The 19965-nt window shown below is 46.8% G+C and overlaps 1 protein-coding gene across 1 annotated transcript in view; it reads right to left on the reverse strand.

The window, feature by feature from the left end:
• IFT81 (intraflagellar transport 81) overlaps window positions 1-19965 on the reverse strand; it is a 452264-nt gene that overhangs the window by 154560 nt on the left and 277739 nt on the right. Inside the window, exon 12 of the mRNA XM_063964420.1 lies at window positions 4539-4688. Coding sequence (XP_063820490.1) covers window positions 4539-4688 — 150 coding nt within the window. The remainder of the gene's footprint in view (window positions 1-4538; window positions 4689-19965) is intronic.

Here is a 19965-nt window from a genome sequence, read left to right on the forward strand (position 1 = left end):
AGGCTCGCCAGGTTAAAGTTCTGACCAGCATACATAAAAGGGATTTCCGAGTGGAACCCCAACCACCTGCTTGGGGTTCCACTCGGAAATAGATCTGCTGGGATCCAAAGTCACCACTCTGACATTTTCTTCCAAATCCATCCAGTGGAAGGCCCAGTATGTCTGCTGGGATCCCAAGTCACCACTCTGTGCCGTTTTCTTCCAAATCCATCCAGTGGAAGGCCCAGAGTAGGCTGCCTCGGTCAAAGCTCTGCATACGTCGTGAGGTCCGGCCGGGACCCTAACCCCCCTAAAACCTAGCCAGGATCCAACTGGACCACCTCATGTTGATTTCATCCCAATCAGTGCAGGGGTGCCCGAATGCATAACCGGATACACAAACAAACAGACCAATTAATTTTATATATCAGATATATGGCCCTGGCCCTGGAAGGGGTGGATTTTTTTTTGGTTTAAATCCTGACAGTATTTTAAGTTGGATAATGAAGGGTATGTGTACGTAGTTTGGTCCAGAGCCACTAAGCCATATATGAGCCTATGAAGAACAAATATACAGACATTTGGGTATATTCAATTGAAGTCGGATCCATTCCGACATTCATTTGTCGGAATGGATCCGACCTGGGCCAGTATTTACTAATAATTCGATTTTGTCCGATTTGTGTTTTTTTTTCAGTCTCAATCCGGGAATTCCCTAAGCACAAATCTCGGCAGTGTTTGGCCTATTCGTAATGGTTTGAATGACAAAGTTCAGAAATACGAATGAATAGACCATCGGTCAAACGCGGCTGTTATTTCATAGAATACGGGTATTCACTATTCATTCGTATTTGGGTGTTAGTCTCTGAGTGCTCAATTGCGGGTCTATTTTTTTGCGAATCGTTAAAAAAAGCAGCAAAAAAATAGAACTGCTTTTTCAAGGCGAGTTTGGATAATCATGCATGGATCAGTGAGATCTGTGTATGGTTATCAATGGGAAAAGGTCTGTTTAGTGTAAAAATGTGTAAATCGTGAAAAAAATTTGCGTGGGGTCTCCCCTCCTAAGCATAACCAGCCTCGGGCTCTTTGAGCAGGTCCTGGTTGCAAAAATACAGGGGAAAAAATAACTTTGCGGTCAGCGGTTGAGGTTACTCGCGGTCAACCGCTGACCGCAAAGTTCCCACCATTGGATACAATGGAGCGCCTTTGCGCTACATTGTATCTTCAGTGCGCAGCCTGACAGAGAGCTCAGGAGCGCACATCCAATCAGGAGAGTGCCATGACGTGGCGCTCCCTGATTGGCTGAATGGACCCTCTTTGACAGGAGTCACGGGGGGTCCTGGCAGTCGGGGAAAGGGGTCCCATGTTTAAACATGGGGCCCCTTTCAGTGCGTGGTTCGGGTTTGTCGGTTTGTTTTTTTGCCAAGTACGTGGATTACAAGTAGAAGAGGACCGATCTACACTGGATTGTGTGAGTATAATTTTATTTACAGGTACCCCGTGGATTCTACGTGGAGAAGGGGACCGAGCCACGTGTGAACAGAGGTAAGTATGTGTGTATGTAAGTGTGCATGGATGTAATAAAGTTATACTATCAAGGTGTGTGTGTTCTGTTTTTTTTGTAGTAGAACTACAGGTACCAGCGGGCCCGTTCCCTTCCCGCATGCTGGTACTTGTGGTTCTCCAAGTACCAGCTTGCGGGGGAGGCTTGCTGGGACTTGTAGTCCTGCTACAAAAAACAATATTCTTTTTTTAACACTATGGCTATCAGCCCCCCATCCGCCGCCCTTGGATGGGGGGGACAGCCTCGGGCTTCACCCCTGGCCCTTGGGTGGCTGGAGGGGGGGGGACCCCTTGATTTAAGGGGTTTCCACTCCTCCAGGGTACCCCGGCCAGTGGTGACAAGTTAGTTATTTAATGCCAGGGCCGCAGGGACCAAGATAAAAGTGTCCCCCGGCTGTGGCATTATCTCTAGTATGACTAGTGGAGCCCGGTGCTGGTTCAAAAAATACGGGGGACCCCTACGCTTTTTGTCCCCCGTATTTTTTGCACCAGGACCAGACGCAGAGCCCGGTGCTGGTTGTTTAAATATGGGGGAACCCCTGTCATTTTTCCCCCTGTATTTTTGCAACCAGGACCGGCTCAAAGAGCCCGAGGCTGGTTGTGCTTAGGAGGGGGGACCCCCACGCAATTTTTTTTCTGTTTTTTAACTCTTTAAACACTGTTTTTAAGGTACACAATGAAGCCCTGCACGGATCTCACAGATCCGGCCGGGATTCCTTGTGTTTTGACAGGCAGTGTTTTACTCATCACTCCCGTAAAACACTGCCTGACATTACGAATCACATCGACATCGGAAAAGACGAATGAGGAAAACTTGGCAGCTTAGTAAATGACCGTATCAGGATTCAAAAAGTTGCAGTAAAATGCACCCAATACCATTCGAGTTCAAACACCCTTAAAAACGGCTAAAACACGAATATTAGTAAATATACCCCCTGGCCTATTCAATGGACATCTTAATTCGACTTTTACAAAAGTCGAATTGAGATGGGGGGGGACGATTGGTGAGAGCCGCGCTACAGCAGCAGCTATATAGCCGCTGCTGTAGCGCTGCTCTCACCCGTCTGCCCACGGTTCTCCCCCGTCCCTCCTGTCTCACAGCCGCCTCCCCGTCCCCCATCACAGCCGCCGCTCCGTCCCCCCTGTCACAGCTGCCGCCGCTCCCCGTCTCCCCCTCTCTCACAGCCGCCGCTCCGCCCCCCGTCACAGCCGCCGCTCCCCGTCTCCACCTCTCTCACAGCCGCCGCTCCGCCCCCGTTACAGCCGCCACTCCGTCCCCCCTGTCACAGCCGCCGCCGCTCCCCGTCTCCCCCTCTCTCAAAGCCGCCACTCACGCTATCTCACGCTATGAGCGGCGGCTGTCCTCAAGTGCTGCTCACCCCGTCCCCGCCTCTCCCCGTCTCCGGCGCTGCTGTCCCCATCTCATTCGACTTTTTTTGAAGTTGAACTGAGATGGTCGAAAAGGGGGCAAAAACTTTTCGACACAAGCACGTGGATCGGCAGCTATTCCGCCGATCCAAGTGCTTTTCGACATGTCGAATTCATTGACTTGTCGAAAAATTTTGGGTTATATTGAATAGGTCGAATCACGATTTGACCTTAAAAAGTCGAAAACTGCCGTCTTTTCGACAGACCGCAGCTTTTGATTTCAATTGAATATACCCCTTTAACTTTTAGAAAAATAGATAGGCCTCTTTCTGAGAAGGTAATTCAGTCTGTGATCAGGGCCAGCAAACAGGTCATCTAATAAGTTACAATAGGGTGCGGAAACCTAGGTTGGTGTGCGAGACAGGAGTTCATACTACAACCTTTAATTTGGTACAACTTTTGTCCTTTTTACAGGCTGGCCTCATCAATGGCTTCAGATTGTCCTTTCTTAAAGTCTAAAGTTTGCACCCTATGTATCTTTTTCCAAAGGAAATTGGCTTTCATTCCTAAAGCTATCTACACACTATACAATTATTGGGCTGATTTGCCAATAATATGGTGATCAACCTATTTTACTCTGATGTCGTGCAGTGTGTGCATTAACGATAATCTGCCCATATTTCCTACAGTTTATCCTTGTGGGTGGACATATGCACATTCAGTGTGGTGTGGAAGAATATTAGTAACTTTAAAAAAAAATAGCTTACTTTGTGCTGCTAATATTATGCACTTCCACTTGCCAAAAGATTGGCTGCCCTATCTTGCAAATATGGTCTTTCATAAGGACAAAGTTTATGAAGTTTAGTTTCTGCAGTTTTTAAGTGTTTCTGTAGTTTTATAAGTATTTTATTATCTTACATTTTTCAGATACAGCCATTATCGCTTTGGTTATTTTTATCTAATAAATGTGACTCGATAAGAGAAAATCTGATTTTTCCGCTAAATTCAGCATCCTAAATTAGGCAAAAATACATTCACATGCCAGGTGCAGATAATTTTTTTTATTTAATTTGATGAATGCTGTAATTACTTAAATAGAGTCAGAGCTATTGTATATTTGCTGCCAGAGACGTTCTACCTTATAAATGTAACCATTTAATTCTGACAAAGGGCTTGGTATTTATTTTTTGCCACATTATCGAGTACTTTGGATTGGCTGTCTTTTTGGGCCTATAGAAGCTGCAATTTTCTTTTAGTTAGGTCTAAAAAGGCCCATATTACTGTTCAAATCTAAAACATTAGTTACCACTTGATATTGTCAGATCTTAAACTTGTCAAGATATGCATATATATCGCGCCTCTCCCACATTTCCAACTATTACCCCAAACTATGTTTTTGGAGTTCAAATTCCATTTTACCAATTCATTGTTGAGCATTATTTGTTTCATTTATCCTTACATATTATTATATTTCACACTGGTCAAACATTGTGTAATCTTTGCTAATATAAAATGAAATAATTAAGACAGAGAACTATTTTCATCAATCTGCAACAATACCAGTTTTTCTAAATGCATGTTGATAAATAATACACAATTCTGTAATATCCTTGAAGCACACGGCTTACTAGTTGCTGCTGCATGCTGTCATGGCGTTGCTTTAGGATTTGCTCTGTTCTTTGCAGAACACCGCATTCTGCAGTAAGCTCCGCTAATTCTTGCCGATTCTTCTTAAACACCAAACTCTTCCCCCGCAGTTTGCCAACATAACGTTTAAACTACAAAAGAATAAAAGTCTTAAAGTTAAAAAGTAATGTATCCAAAGCAATTGTATTATTTTCATTGTTTGATTATAAGCACCCATTTTGGCGATTGGTGGTTTTGTATAATATAACCCAATAATAAAACAAGCCATGAGCTATGACATTTCATTTATATTTTTTAATTATGCATACATATTTACTAAGTAGGACAAATTACAAGGCAGTCTGCAAATGTCCTATCCATTCAAACACAACTAAAGATGGTGTATAGTACATTAGAGTGGAAATATTTTGTAGTTCCTGGTAATTTTGGATTAACAGTAATGAAACATGAGCTCAAGTGTCTCATGTGCCTGATGGGAAATTTGCCACTGATTGTGTGATGGGGTGGATTATGGCCCATCATTATAGTGGGTAATGAGGGATACGGTCATTAGGTCGACCACACTGAGGTCGACAGTCATTAGGTCGACCACTATTGGTCGACATGCATTAGGTCGACAGTCACTAGGTCGACATGGAAGAAGGTCGACATGCTTTTTTCAATTTTTTCTTTTAATTTTTTAAACTTTTTCATACCTTACGTTCCACGTGGACTACAATTGGGAATAGTAACCTTGCTCGAAGCTCGCTCGCCATGCGAGGGGACACGGTGCACTAATTGGGGTTCCCCGTCACTTTACGAAGAAAACACCACCAAAAAAAGTTTTAAAAAACCATGTCGACCTTTTTCCATGTCGACCTAATGACCATGTTGACCTAGTGACCATGTTGACCTAAAAGTTAAACCTCAAATGAGAGGATTAGGCACCACAAGGGTGTTGGATAAGGAAAGTCTGGGTCAGGTCAGAGTGGCAGTGGGACAGAGAAAGGGATAGGAGAACAGGGATCAGGGGCAAATGCAGGATTTCTGGAGGGGGTTTTCAGAATGTTTGATTTTAGAATGACTGTCGCCAGCCCATGAAGGATGCATAATTAGTGATAGCTTGCCCCAGACAAATGCAGTTTATGTAATACAGTACTTCAGATATATGCAGGCCCAATATTCACGGAAAGCCACTTACCACATTCTCTCTCTGGTGAGATGACTGAGCACTCAGAGCCACAGACTCATATACACACTAGACTTGGTAGGAAAATCTGCAGGCACTGGGAATGTGCAGAAGTCCCATTCCACAATTTATACTGCATGTAGTGGCTGCTGGTCAAGGTGCGGTGAAGGGGGATGGATGGGGGGGGGGGGGGGGGGGGTTCCAAGCAACTGGAAACCCTCCCTGCGTTTGCCTAGGGGGATGATCGGCATTAAACAGGTGGTGGTCAGGAGCACTAAAGTGTTGGGAAAGTAGTCTGATAGGGACAATGGATTGTTTGGAAGAATAGTACAGGATCTGTCATTAGGGACGGAAAGAAATAGGGCCAGGCCCGGATTTCCCACAAGGCAACCTAGGCCCATACCCCCAGAGTCCCCCAGATTCCAACTGTCTGCACTGTGCATTTTAATTACTTGTAAAACAGCATTTTGTCCTCATCGCCAAGCTCAGATGCTATCTGCTGCCAGTCAAAGAGCTGGCATCAATATAACAGTTATTATTAACAGAGGATCCTTTAAGCTCGAAGCCCTGCTGTTAATTACATGCAGGACAGAATGTACACTTAGCAGGCAGTGCTTTTTTATGTTTCATTTATATAGATGATATGATAGCATCAGTGTATATTAATAGCTGCAAAGACTGTCCTATTAAAAATAGTAATCTAGGGATATCATAAATAAACATCATGCCTCAGGAAATAATTGTACGTTCTATTAATGTCATATGAATGTGCAATGGGAAGTTTGCCTAAAATAAAACTAGCTTCTTCTCCGCTATAAGGTGGTCTATCTAAGTCATGTTTTTAATAGTTTGGTTCTAGAAGTTTTTAGATTCTAAACACAGGCAATACATCTGATCAAAGTAGTAATCAGATTTGTAAAAGACTGGGTTAAAGGCCTAATTCAAGGTTGATTGCAAAATAGCATTTTCTAATGGGCAAAACCATGTGCACTGCAGGGGGAGAACAGATGTAACATGTGCAGAGAGAGTTAGATTTGGGTGGGTTATTTTGTTTCTGTGCAGGGTAAATATTTACTGCTTTATTTTTTACACTGAAATTTAGATTTCAGTTTGTACACACCCCACCCATAACTAACTCTCTCTGCACATGTTATATCTGTTCTCCCCCTGCAGTGCACATGGGTTTGCCCATTAGAGGAAAATTTTATTTTGCAATCAACCTTGAATAAGGCCCTAAATACACCTCTATACAATATGACAGAGAGCAATACATCTGATTCATACACTCATGTCTAACGTTTCTGAAGAATTATGGTTCATGTCTTAGAAGTTACTAACTACAATTCTCCTTGTTTAACAGTGTGAATTCTTTAAAAAATATGCTGACCTACCAAAGTATGACTGACAGGCCTCCAAACTTGTTCTGCAAGAATGCACTAGGTTGACTGATGGATTTATAAATTACGATGCTAGTGTTGTCACAAAAGCTAAATGGACTGAAATGGATCAGATGTCATTTGTAAAGAACTGGTGTGTGGCTTTATCTATCAGGGAAGGTGAGGGAATATTCATTTATTTTTGTTTTCCAATTTCACTTTTTAACAAGGTTGCAGGGGAATGTAGGGTAACACTGATATTCATTACATCCATGTTTCAAATGTGAAATATGTAACTTTGGGGTATAGTGGTTCATTTCTGTGTACTAGCCTTGAGGCGCAAACAGTTATACAGACATATGAACTTAATTATCAACAAGCAGAGTTTGCTGTGTCTTATCCTTTTACACAACTTGCTTTAATAACAATCACATTGCAATGTCATCATGAAACATCACAGGAAGAAGTCATACATTTACTGCTGCATGATTTTATCTACAATCACAGGAGGTTCCGAAACCTAAGGGGAGGTGTAACCTTCTCATTTCTGCAGCCCACTACATTTACCAGGAGACAAATCCTTTATTCTTGGAGACTTGCTTCAACTGACCATGGTGGATAAATTATTCCTGGAAACAATTTAAAGTATCTCTAAGTCTACTAATAGCCACATGACGGAGTAGGAGCTGTAACGCATAGTATGAAACTCACGTCCAGTGTTTCATATCACATGTGAACCATCCTTTTCTTTTCCTGTCATCATCCAATATATATTCTCAATATGAAGATGCATATCCTCAACAAGTATCTAATGGCAGATGATGAACTGGAACTTCCAAATTAATAGGAATACATTTGCTATATAGCTGTTAACATTCATATATTGTATAAAATGCACGTGCAAAATACCATATACAGGTTGAGTATCCCTTATCCAAAATGCTTGGGACCAGAGGTATTTTGGATATCGGATTTTTCCGTATTTTGGAATAATTGCATACCATAATGAGATATCATGGTGATGGGAACTAAATCTAAGCACAGAATGCATTTATGTTACATATACACCTTATACACACAGCCTGAAGGTCATTTTAGCCAATATTTTTTATAACTTTGTGCATTAAACAAAGTGTGTCTACATTCACACAATTCATTTATGTTTCTTATACACCTTATACACACAGCCTGAAGGTCATTTAATACATTGAGCCATCAAAAAACAAAAATTTCACTATCTCACTCTCACTCAAAAAAGTCCGTATTTCGGAATATTCCGTATTTCGGATATTTGGATATGGGATACTCAACCTGTATACTAATGCCATATGATTATAAAATAGGATTTTAATACCTACCGGTAAATCCTTTTCTCTTAGTCCATAGAGGATGCTGGGAATGCTTCAAGAACCATGGGGTATAGACGGGATCCGCAGGGGACATGGGCACTTTAAGACTTTAAAAGGGGTGTGAACTGGCTCCTCCCTCTATGCCCCTCCTCCAGACTCCAGCTATAGGAACTGTGCCCAGGGAGACGGACATTTTGAGGAAAAGGATTTATTTAATTTTTAAAACTAAGGTGAGATACATACCAGCTCACACCTCAAAACACGCCGTACAACATGGCATTTAACAACAACGCATGCAACGGCATGACTAACATCAGCCACAGACTGACTGAACTCAACACAACATGTGTGTAACCAAAACCAATAACTGCAGATACAGCCCGCACTGGGAGGGGCGCCCGGCATAATCTACGGACTAAGAGAAAAGGATTTACCGGTAGGTAATAAAATCCTATTTTCTCATACGTCATAGAGGATGCTGGGGATGCTTCAAGAACCATGGGGTTTATTCCAAAGCTCTAGAACGGGCAGGAGAGTGCGGATGACTCTGCAGCACCGATTGACCAAACAAGAGGTCTTCCTCAGCCAGGGTATCAAACTTGTAAAACCTTGCAAAGGTGTTTGATCCCGACCAAGTAGCAGCTCGGCAAAGCTGCAATGCCGAGACCCCTCGGGCAGCCGCCTAGGATGAGCCCACCTTTCTGGTAGAATGGGCCTTCACTGATTTCGGTAACGGCAATCCCGCCGTAGAATGAGCCTGCTGAATCATATTACAGATCCAGCGTGCAATAGTCTGCTTGGAAGCAGGAGCCCCAGTCTTGTTGGGAGCCCACAGGACAAACAGAGCCTCTGTTTTCCTAATTTGAGCCGTTCTGGCGACATAGATTTTCAAACCTCTAACCACATCGAGAGACTTCGATTCCGCCAAGGCGTCAGTAGCCACTGGCACCACAATAGGCTGGCTTACGTGAAACGATGAAACCACTTTTGGCAGAAATTGCTGACGAGTTCTCAACTCTGCTCTATCAGCATGGAAGATTAAATAGGGGCTTTTGTGAGACAAAGCCGCCAATTCAGATACCCGCCTTGCAGATGCCAAGGCCAACAACATGACTACTTTCCAAGTAAGGAATTTCAACTCAACCTTTCGCAAAGGTTCAAACCAATGAGATTGCAGGAACAGCAACAACACATTAAGATCCCATGGTGCCACTGGGGGCACAAAGGGAGGTTAGATGTGCAGTACGCCTTTCACGAAGGTCTGAACTTCTGGAAGGGAGGCCAATTCTTTCTGAAAGAAAATTGATAAGGCCGAAATTTGTACTTTAATGGAGCCGAACTTAAGGCCCACATCCACACCTGCTTGCAAAAAATGGAGCAAACGCCCCAGCTGAAATTCTTCCGTAGGAGCCTTCTTGGATTCACACCAAGACACATATTTTCTCCAAATACGGTGGTAATGCTTCGCCGTTACTTCCTTTCTAGCCTGAAGTAGTGTGGGAATGACTTCACTGGGAATACCCTTTCGGGCTAGGATTTGGCGTTCAACCGCCATGCCGTCAAACGCAGCCGCGGTAAGTCTTGATACACGCACGGTCCCTGCTGTAACAGGTCCTCTCGTAGAGGAAGAGGCCAGGGATCTTCTATGAGTAATTCTTGAAGATCTGGATACCAGGCCCTCCTTGGCCAATCTGGAACAATGAGTATCGCCTGAACCCTTGTTCTTCTTATGATCTTTATCACCTTTGGAATGAGTGGAAGTGGAGAGAACACATAGACTGACTGAAACACCCACGGTGTCACCAGGGTGTCCACCGCTATTGCTTGAGGGTCCCTCGACCTGGAACAATATCTCTGAAGTTTCGTGTTGAGGCGAGACGCCATCATGTCTATTTGAGGAATTCCCCAACGACTTGTCACTTCTGCAAAGACCTCTTGATGAAGACCCCACTCTCCTGGATGGAGATCGTGTCTGCTGAGGAAGTCTGCTTCCCAGTTGTCCACTCCTGGAATGAAGACTGCTGACAGAGCGCTTGCATGTTTCTCCGCCCAGCGAAGAACTTTTGTGGCCTCCGCCATCGCCGCTTTGCTCTTTGTTCCGCCCTGGCGGTTTATGTACGCCACCGCTGTTACGTTGTCTGACTGAATCAAGACGGGCAGACCGCGAAGAAGATGTTCCGCTTGCCGAAGGCCGTTGTAAATGGCCCTTAATTCCAGAATGTTTATGTGCAGACAAGCTTCCTGGCTTGACCATTTTCCCTGGAAATTTTTCCCCTGTGTGACTGCTCCCCAGCCTCGGAGACTTGCATCTGTGGTCACCATGATCCAATCCTGAATCCCGAACCTGCGTCCCTCTAGGAGGTGAGAACTGTGCAGCTACCACAGGAGAGAAATTCTGGTTCTGGAAGTTAGGATTATTTTCTGGTGCATGTACAGGTGAGACCCGGACCACTTGTCCAACAGGTCCCACTGAAACACCCTGGCATGGAACCTGCCAAACTGAATGGCCTCGTAGGCCGCCACCATCTTCCCCAGCAACCAAGTGCATTGAAGAATCGACACTCTTGCAGGTTTTCAGAATCTGTTTTACCATGTTCTGTATTTCCAGAGCCTTTTCCACTGGAAGAAAAAATAAGATTTTACTCACCGGTAAATCTATTTCTCGTAGTCCGTAGTGGATGCTGGGAACTCCGTAAGGACCATGGGGAATAGACGGGCTCCGCAGGATACTGGGCACTCTAAGAAAGAATTAGATCTACTGGTGTGCACTGGCTCCTCCCTCTATGCCCCTCCTCCAGACCTCAGTTAGGGAAACTGTGCCCGGAAGAGCTGACACAATAAGGAAAGGATTTGGAATGCCGGGTAAGACTCATACCAGCCACACCAATCACACCGTACAACTCGTGATACTATACCCAGTTAACAGTATGAATAACAACTGAGCCTCACGAACAGATGGCTCATAACAATAACCCTTTAGTTAGGCAATAACTATATACAAGTATTGCAGACAATCCGCACTTGGGATGGGCGCCCAGCATCCACTACGGACTACGAGAAATAGATTTACCGGTGAGTAAAATCTTATTTTCTCTGACGTCCTAGTGGATGCTGGGAACTCCGTAAGGACCATGGGGATTATACCAAAGCTCCCAAACGGGCGGGAGAGTGCGGATGACTCTGCAGCACCGAATGAGCAAACTCAAGGTCCTCCTCAGCCAGGGTATCAAACTTGTAGAATTTTGCAAACGTGTTTGATCCCGACCAGGTAGCAGCTCGGCAAAGTTGTAAAGCCGAGACCCCTCGGGCAGCCGCCCAAGAAGAGCCCACCTTCCTCGTGGAATGGGCTTTCACTGATTTAGGATGCGGTAGTCCAGCCGCAGAATGTGCAAGTTGAATCGTGGAGCAGATCCAGCGAGCAATCGTCTGCTTAGAAGCAGGAGCACCCAACTTGTTGGGTGCATGCAGGATAAACAGCGAGTCAGTCTTTCTGACTCTAGCCGTCCTGGAAACATAGATTTTCAGGGCCCGGACTACGTCCAGCAACTTGGAAGCCTCCAAGTCCTGAGTAGCCGCCGGCACCACAATAGGTTGGTTCAAGTGAAAAGCTGATACCACCTTAGGGAGGAATTGGGGACGCGTCCTCAATTCTGCTCTGTCCATATGGAAGATCAGATAGGGGCTTTTACAGGACAAAGCCGCCAATTCTGACACCCGCCTAGCCGAAGCCAAGGCCAAAAGCATGACCACTTTCCACGTGAGATATTTTAATTCCACGGTCTGAAGTGGCTCAAACCAATGTGATTTTAGGAAATCCAACACCACGTTGAGATCCCAAGGTGCCACTGGGGGAACAAAAGGGGGCTGAATATGCAGCACTCCCTTAACAAACGTCTGAACTTCAGGCAGTGAAGCCAGTTCTTTTTGAAAGAAAATAGACAGGGCCGAAATCTGGACTTTAATGGATCCCAATTTTAGGCCCATAGTCACTCCTGACTGTAGGAAGAACACATAAACCAACTGCCATCATGTCCACCTGTGGCCTTTCCCAACGGTTTACAATCAGTTGGAAGACTTCTGGATGAAGTCCCCACTCTCCCGGGTGGAGGTCGTGCCTGCTGAGGAAGTCTGCTTCCCAGTTGTCCACTCCCGGAATGAACACTGCTGACAGTGCTATCACGTGATTTTCCGCCCATCGGAGAATCCTTGTGGCCATCGCCATCCTGCTTCTTGTGCCGCCCTGTCGGTTTACATGGGCGACCTCCGTGATATTGTCTGACTGAATCAGCACCGGCTGGTTTTGAAGCAGGGGTCTTGCCTGACATAGGGCATTGTAAATGGCCCTTAGTTCCAGAATATTTATGTGTAGGGAAGCCTCCTGACTCGACCATTGTCCTTGGAAGTTTCTTCCCTGCGTGACTGCCCCCCAGTCCTGTATGCCGAATCTGCGGCCCTCTAGAAGATGAGCACTCTGCAGCCACCACAGCAGAGACACCCTGGCCCTCGGGGACAGGGTGATCAGCCGATGCATCTGAAGATGCGATCCGGACCACTTGTCTAACAGATCCCACTGAAAGATCCTTGCATGGAACCTGCCGAATGGAAGTGCCTCGTAAGAAACTACCATCTTTCCCAGGACTCGCGTGCAGCGATGCACCGACACCTGTTTTGGTTTCAGGAGGTCTCTGACCAGAGATGACAACTCCTTGGCCTTCTCCTCCGGGAGAAACACCTTCTTCTGTTCTGTGTCCAGAATCATACCCAGGAACAGCAGATGCGTCGTAGGAACCAGCTGCGACTTTGGAATATTCAGAATCCAGCCGTGCTGTTGTAGCACTTCCTGAGATAGTGCTACTCCAACCAACAACTGCTCCCTGGACCTCGCCTTTATAAGGAGATCGTCCAAGTAGGAGTATCATCATTTCGGCCATTACCTTGGTAAATACCCTCGGTGCTGTGGACAGACCAAACGGCAACGTCTGGAATTGGTAATGGCAGTCTTGTACCACAAACCGGAGGTACACCTGGTGAGGTGGGTAAATGGGGACATGCAGGTACGCATCCTTGATGTCCAGTGATACAATGTAATCCCCTTCTTCCAGGCTTGCAATAACCGCCCTGAGCGATTCCATTTTGAACTTGAACCTTCTTCTATAAGTGTTCAAGGATTTCAAATTTAGAATGGGTCTCACCGAACCGTCTGGTTTCGGTACCACAAACATTGTGGAATAGTAACCCCGTCCCTGTTGAAGGAGGGGAACTTTTATTATCACCTGCTGGAGGAACAGCTTGTGAATTGCCGCCAGCACTACCTCCCTGTCCGGGGAAGTAGCTGGCAAGGCTGATTTGAGGTAACGGCGAGGGGGAGACGTCTCGAATTCCAGCTTGTATCCCTGAGATACCACTTGTAGAACCCAGGGATCCACCTGTGAGCGAACCCACCGGTCGCTGAAGTTCCGGAGACGGGCCCCCACCGCACCTGGCTCCACCAGTGGAGCCCCAGCGTCATGCGGTGGATTTAGTGGAAGCAGGGGAGGATTTCTGGTCTTGGGAACTGGCTGTATGGTGCAGCTTTTTCCCTCTACCACTGCCTCTGGGCAGAAAGGACGCGCCTTTAACCCGCTTGCCTTTCTGGGGCCGAAAGGACTGTACCTGATAATACGGTGCTTTCTTTGGCTGTGAGGGAACCTGGGGTAAAAATGTCGACTTCCCAGCTGTCGCTGTGGAAACGAGGTCCGAGAGACCATCCCCAAACAATTCCTCACCCTTGTAAGGCAAAACCTCCATGTGCCTTTTAGAATCCGCATCACCTGTCCACTGTCGAGTCCATAATACTCTCCTGGCAGAAATGGACATTGCATTTATTCTAGATGCCAGCCGGCAAATATCCCTCTGTGCATCTCTCATGTATAAGACTATGGGGTAAATTTACTAAGAATCGTATTTTTCCGTTTGAGGTCAAAGTTCAATCACGAATGACATCGAAAGTGTAAATCTGCAACTTTTTGAATTGATTACGACTAATTTACTAAACTGCCGTATTCTGCATTTTCGGTTTTTCCGATGTCGATGTCATTCGTTTTTTTTAGGCAGTGTTTTACGTGAGTGACTTGTAAAACACTGCCGACTTTAATACAATGAATCTCGGCCGGATCTGAGAGATCCGTGCAGGGCTTCATTGTGCACCTTGTAAAAAAAATAAAAAATGTTTAAACTTAAAAAAAAAATTGCGTGGGGTCCCCCCTCCTAAGCCAAACCAGCCTCGGGCTCTTTGAGCCGGCCCTGGTTGCAAAAATATGGGAAAAAAATTGACAGGTGTTCCCCCATATTTAAGCAACCAGCACCGGGCTCTGCGCCTGGTCCTGGTTACAAAAATACGGGGGACAAAAAGCGAAGGGGTCCCCCGTATTTTTGAAACCAGCACCGGGCTCCACTAGCTGGACAGATAATGCCACAGCCGGGGGTCACTTTTATACAGTGCCTTGCGGCCGTGGCATCAAATATCCAACTAGTCACCCCTGGCCGGGGTACCCTGGGGGAGTGGGGACCCCTTCAATCAAGGGGTCCCCCCCCCAGCCACCCAAGGGCCAGGGGTGAAGCCCGAGGCTGTCCCCCCCATCCAATGGGCTGCGGATGGGGGGCTGATAGCCTTTGTTGAAAGTAATGAATATTGTTTTTAGTAGCAGTACTACAAGTCCCAGCAAGCCTCCCCCGCAAGCTGGTACTTGGAGAACCACAAGTACCAGCATGCGGCGGAAAACCGGGCCCGCTGGTACCTGTAGTACTACTACTAAAAAAATACCCCAATAAAGACATTACACACACACCTTGAAAGTATAACTTTAATGCATACATACACACCACCATATACACATACTTACCTTATGTTCACACGAGGGTCGGTCCCCTTCTCCAGTAGAATCCATGGTGTACCTGTTGAAAAAATCCTACTCACCAAATCCAGTGTAGAGGGCTCCTCGGATAATCCATTTGTAATCCACGTACTTGTAAAAATAAAAAAACGGGACACCCGACCACGAACTGAAAGGGGACCCATGTTTTCACATGGGACCCCTTTCCCCGAATGCCAGAAACCCCCTCTGACTGATGTCTAAGTGGGTTTCTTCAGCCACTCAGGGAGCGCCACGTTGTGGCACCCTCCTGATCGGCTGTGTGCTCCTGCACTGTCTGACAGGCGGCACACGGCAGTGTTACAATGTAGCGCCTATGCGCTCCATTGTAACCAATGGTGGGAACTTTGTAGTCAGCGGTTGACCGAAAGTGACCTCATGCAACGGATAGCCTTAGTGGAATGTACATTAGTCTCGTCGTCGTCGACACTGGAGTCAGACTCCGTGTCGACATCTGTGTCTGCCATCTGAGGTAGCGGGCGTTTTTGAGCCCCTGATGGCCTTTGAGACGCCTGGGCAGGCACTGGCTGAGCCGGCTGTCCCACATCAAACCTTTTATGTAAGGAGTTGACACTGTCGGTTAATACCTTGCACATATCCATCCACTCTGGTGTCGACCCCGCAGGGGGTGACATCACATTTATCAGCACCTGCTCCGCCTCCACATAAGCCTCCTCATCAAACATGTCGACACAGCCGTACCGACACACCGCACACACACAGGGAATGCTCTGACTGAGGACAGGACCCCACCAAGTCCTTTGGGGAGACAGAGAGAGAGTATGCCAGCACACACCACAGCGCTATATAACACAGGGATTTACACTACACAAAGTGATTTTCCCTGTAGCAGCTATAATACACAGTATTGCGCCTAAATTTAGTGCCCCCCTCTCTTTTTTACCCTATTGAGCCTGGAAACTGCAGGGGAGAGCCTGGGGAGCTGTCTTCCAGCGGAACTGTGAAGAGAAAATGGCGCCAGTGTGCTGAGGGAGATAGCCCCGCCCCTTTCACAGCGGACTTCTCCCGCTCTTTTATTAATATTATGGCAGGGGATTTTTACACATATATAGTTTATTAGACTATATTATGTGATTTTTGCCATTTTTAAAGGTACTCTAATTGCAGCCCAGGGCGCCCCCCCCCCCCCCAGCGCCCTGCACCCATCAGTGACCGGAGTATGTGGTGTGCATGAGGAGCAATGGCGCAAAGCTGCAGTGCTGTGCGCTACCTTAATGAAGACCGGAGTCTTCAGCCGCCGATTTTCTCCTCGGAATCTTCCGTCTTCTGGCTCTGCAAGAGGGACGGTGGCGCGGCTCCGGGACCGGACGACCGAGGCTGGGCCTGTGTTCGATCCCTCTGGAGCTAATGGTGTCCAGTAGCCTAGAAGCCCAAGCTAGCTGCAAGCAGGTAGGTTCGCTTCTCTCCCCTAAGTCCCTCGTAGCAGTGAGTCTGTTGCCAGCAGATCTCACTGAAAATAAAAAACCTAACAAATACTTTCTTTACTAAGAGCTCAAGAGAGCCCCTAGTGTGCAACCAGCTCGAGCCGGGCACAGATTCTAACTGAGGTCTGGAGGAGGGGCATAGAGGGAGGAGCCATTGCACACCAATAGATCTAATTCTTTCTTAGAGTGCCCAGTCTCCTGCGGAGCCCGTCTATTCCCCATGGTCCTTACGGAGTTCCCAGCATCCACTAGGACGTCAGAGAAACTCTCTGTAATTCTGTATCCAGAATCATACCCAAGAACGACAGCCGTGTTGTCGGCACCAACTGTGATTTTAGCAAGTTTAGGAGCCAACCATGTTGTTGCAGAATTGTCAGGGAGAGCGTAACTTTTTTCAGTAATTGCTCCTTGGATCTCGCCTTTATCAGGAGATCGTCCAAGTACGGGATAATTGTGATTCCCTGCTTGCGCAGGAGAACCATCATTTCCGCCATAACCTTGGTGAAAATCCTCGGAGTCGTGGACAGACCAAACGGCAACGTCTGAAATTGGTAATGACAATCCTGAACAGCAAACCTCAGATAAGCCTGATGTGGAGGATATATGGGGACGTGTAAGTAGGCATCCTTTATGTCGACCAACACCATAAAATCCCCCTCCTCCAGACTGGAGATCACTGCTCGGAGAGATTCCATCTTGAATTTTAATTTTTTTAGATTTAAATTGAGGGATTTTAGGTTCAGAATCGGTCTGACTGAGCCATCCGGCTTCGGAACCACGAACAGGCTTGAATAAAAGCCTTCTCCCTGCTGTGACGGGGGTACCGTGACAATGACTTGATTTGATTTTGACACAGCTTTAGTATTGCAGCGCATACTACCTCCCTTTCTGGAAGAGAAGCTGGCAAGGCCGATTTTAAAAATCAGTGAGGGGGCACGTCTTGAAACTCGAATTTGTACCCTTGAGCTACTATTTCTATTACCCAAGGATCCAGGGCCGAGCAAACCCAGACCTGACTGAAGAGTTGAAGACGTGCCCCCACCGGTGCGGACTCCTGCAGAGGAGCCCCAGCGTCATGAGGTGGATTTGGTAGAAGCCGGGGAGGACTTCTGCTCTTGGGAACTTGCCCCAGCCTGTGACCTTTTTCCCCTTCCTCTTGTAGCAAGGAAGGAAGAACCTCGTCCTTTTTTGTATTTATTGGGCCGAAAGGACTGCATCTGATAGTGGGGCGTTTTCTTTTGTTGTGCAGGAACATAAGGTAGGAACGATGACTTACCCGCGGTAGCCGTAGATACCAGGTCAGTGAGGTCGTCGCCAAACAAGACACCACCGTTAAACGGCAGAGACTTCATAGTCTTCTTAGAGTCAGCATCAGCATTCCATTGATGAATCCACAATGCCCTCCTAGCCGAGACTGCCATGTCATTGGCCCTTGATCCCAAAAGGCCAATAACCCTCGCAGCTTCCTTTAGATAAGCTGCAGCGTCCCTGATATGACCCAGTGTCAAAAGCACGCTATCCCTGTCCAGGGAATCTATATCAGATGACAAGTTATCTGCCCACTTTTCAATAGCGCTACTCACCCATGCCGATGCAACGGCAGGTCTGAGCAGCGTACCTGTAGTGACATAAATGGATTTTAGTGTATTCTCCTGCTTACGATCCGCAGGATCCTTTAGGGCTGCCGTGTCAGGAGACAGAAGCGCCACCTTTTTAGACAGACGCGGTAGAGCTTTGTCCACCGTGGGGGTTGACTCCCACTTTTCCCTGTCCCCAGAGGGGAACGGATATGCCACCGGAATTCTCTTGGAAACCTGTAACTTCTTGTCAGGATTTTCCCAAGCTTTTTCAAAAAGAGCGTTCAGTTCATGAGAGGGAGGAAACGTCACCTCAGGTTTCTTTCCCTTAAACATGCAGACCCTAATATCAGGAACAGCAGGGTCTTCCGTGATATGTAATACGTCTTTTATCGCCACAATCATATACTGAATGCTCTTAGCCAGTTTAGGATTCAATCTGGCATCACTATAAATCGACACTGGAATCAGAGTCCGTGTCGGTATCTGTATCCGCTATCTGGGTAAATGAACGCTTCTGTGACCCCAAGGGGGTCTGAACTTGCGACAATGCATCCTCCATGGATTTTCTCCATGTCTGGTTCTGAGACTCAGATTTATTTAATCTCTTATTCAACCGAGCCACATTTGCATTCAAAACACTCAACATATTTACCCAATCAGCCTTCGGCGGTGCCGACACGGTCACTCCCACAGTCTTTTCTGTCCCCACTCCAGCCTCCTCCGGGGGAAGAGCACTCAGCCTCAGACATCTCGACACGTGTACCGACACCCACAACCACACTGGGGCTATAGGGGACAGACCCACAGCAAAGCCTGTTAGAGAAACCCAGAGGGAGTTTTGCCAGCTCACAACCCAGCGCCTATCCCGGTACTGAAACGATTCAAATAATGCCTCTGACCTGTTAGCGCTTTTATACTAATAAAACAGCACCAAAATACTGTGCCCCCCCCCCCCGTTTTGCACCCTGTTATTTGTACAGCAGTGTAGGAGGTCAGGACCAGCGTCTCTGCAGCTCTGTGAAGAGAGAATGGCGCTGATTAGAGCTGTGAGGGCTAAGCCAAGACCCCTTAATGGCGCGCATCAGCCCAACTATTTTTAAAATCTTTATACTGGCGGGGGTCCGGTTTTAGTGCCCAGGCACTGTAAGCCTCTTTTGCCAGTCTATTTATTGAGGTTTCATGCTGCCCAGGGCGCCCCCCCTGCGCCCTGCACCCTGTAGTGCCGCTGTGTGTGCGTGGGAGCATGGCGCGCAGCGCGGCCGCTGTGCGGTACCTCAAAGCCATCACTGAAGTCTTCTGATCATCTTCTACTCACCCGTCTTTTGACTTCTGGCTCTGCAAGGGGGGTGAAGGCGCGGCTCCGGGAACGAGCATCTAGGCGTACCTAGCGATCAGACCCTCTGGAGCTAATGGTGTCCAGTAGCCTAAGAAGCAGAGCCTTGAAACTCACAGAAGTAGGTCTGCTTCTCTCCCCTCAGTCCCACGATGCAGGGAGCCTGTTGCCAGCAGGTCTCCCTGAAAATAATAAACCTAACAAAAAGTATTTTTCTGAGAAACTCTGGAGAGCTCCTCAGTGTGC

Source organism: Pseudophryne corroboree, chromosome 1, assembly GCF_028390025.1.
Source record: "Pseudophryne corroboree isolate aPseCor3 chromosome 1, aPseCor3.hap2, whole genome shotgun sequence".
Lineage (NCBI taxonomy): Eukaryota > Metazoa > Chordata > Amphibia > Anura > Myobatrachidae > Pseudophryne > Pseudophryne corroboree.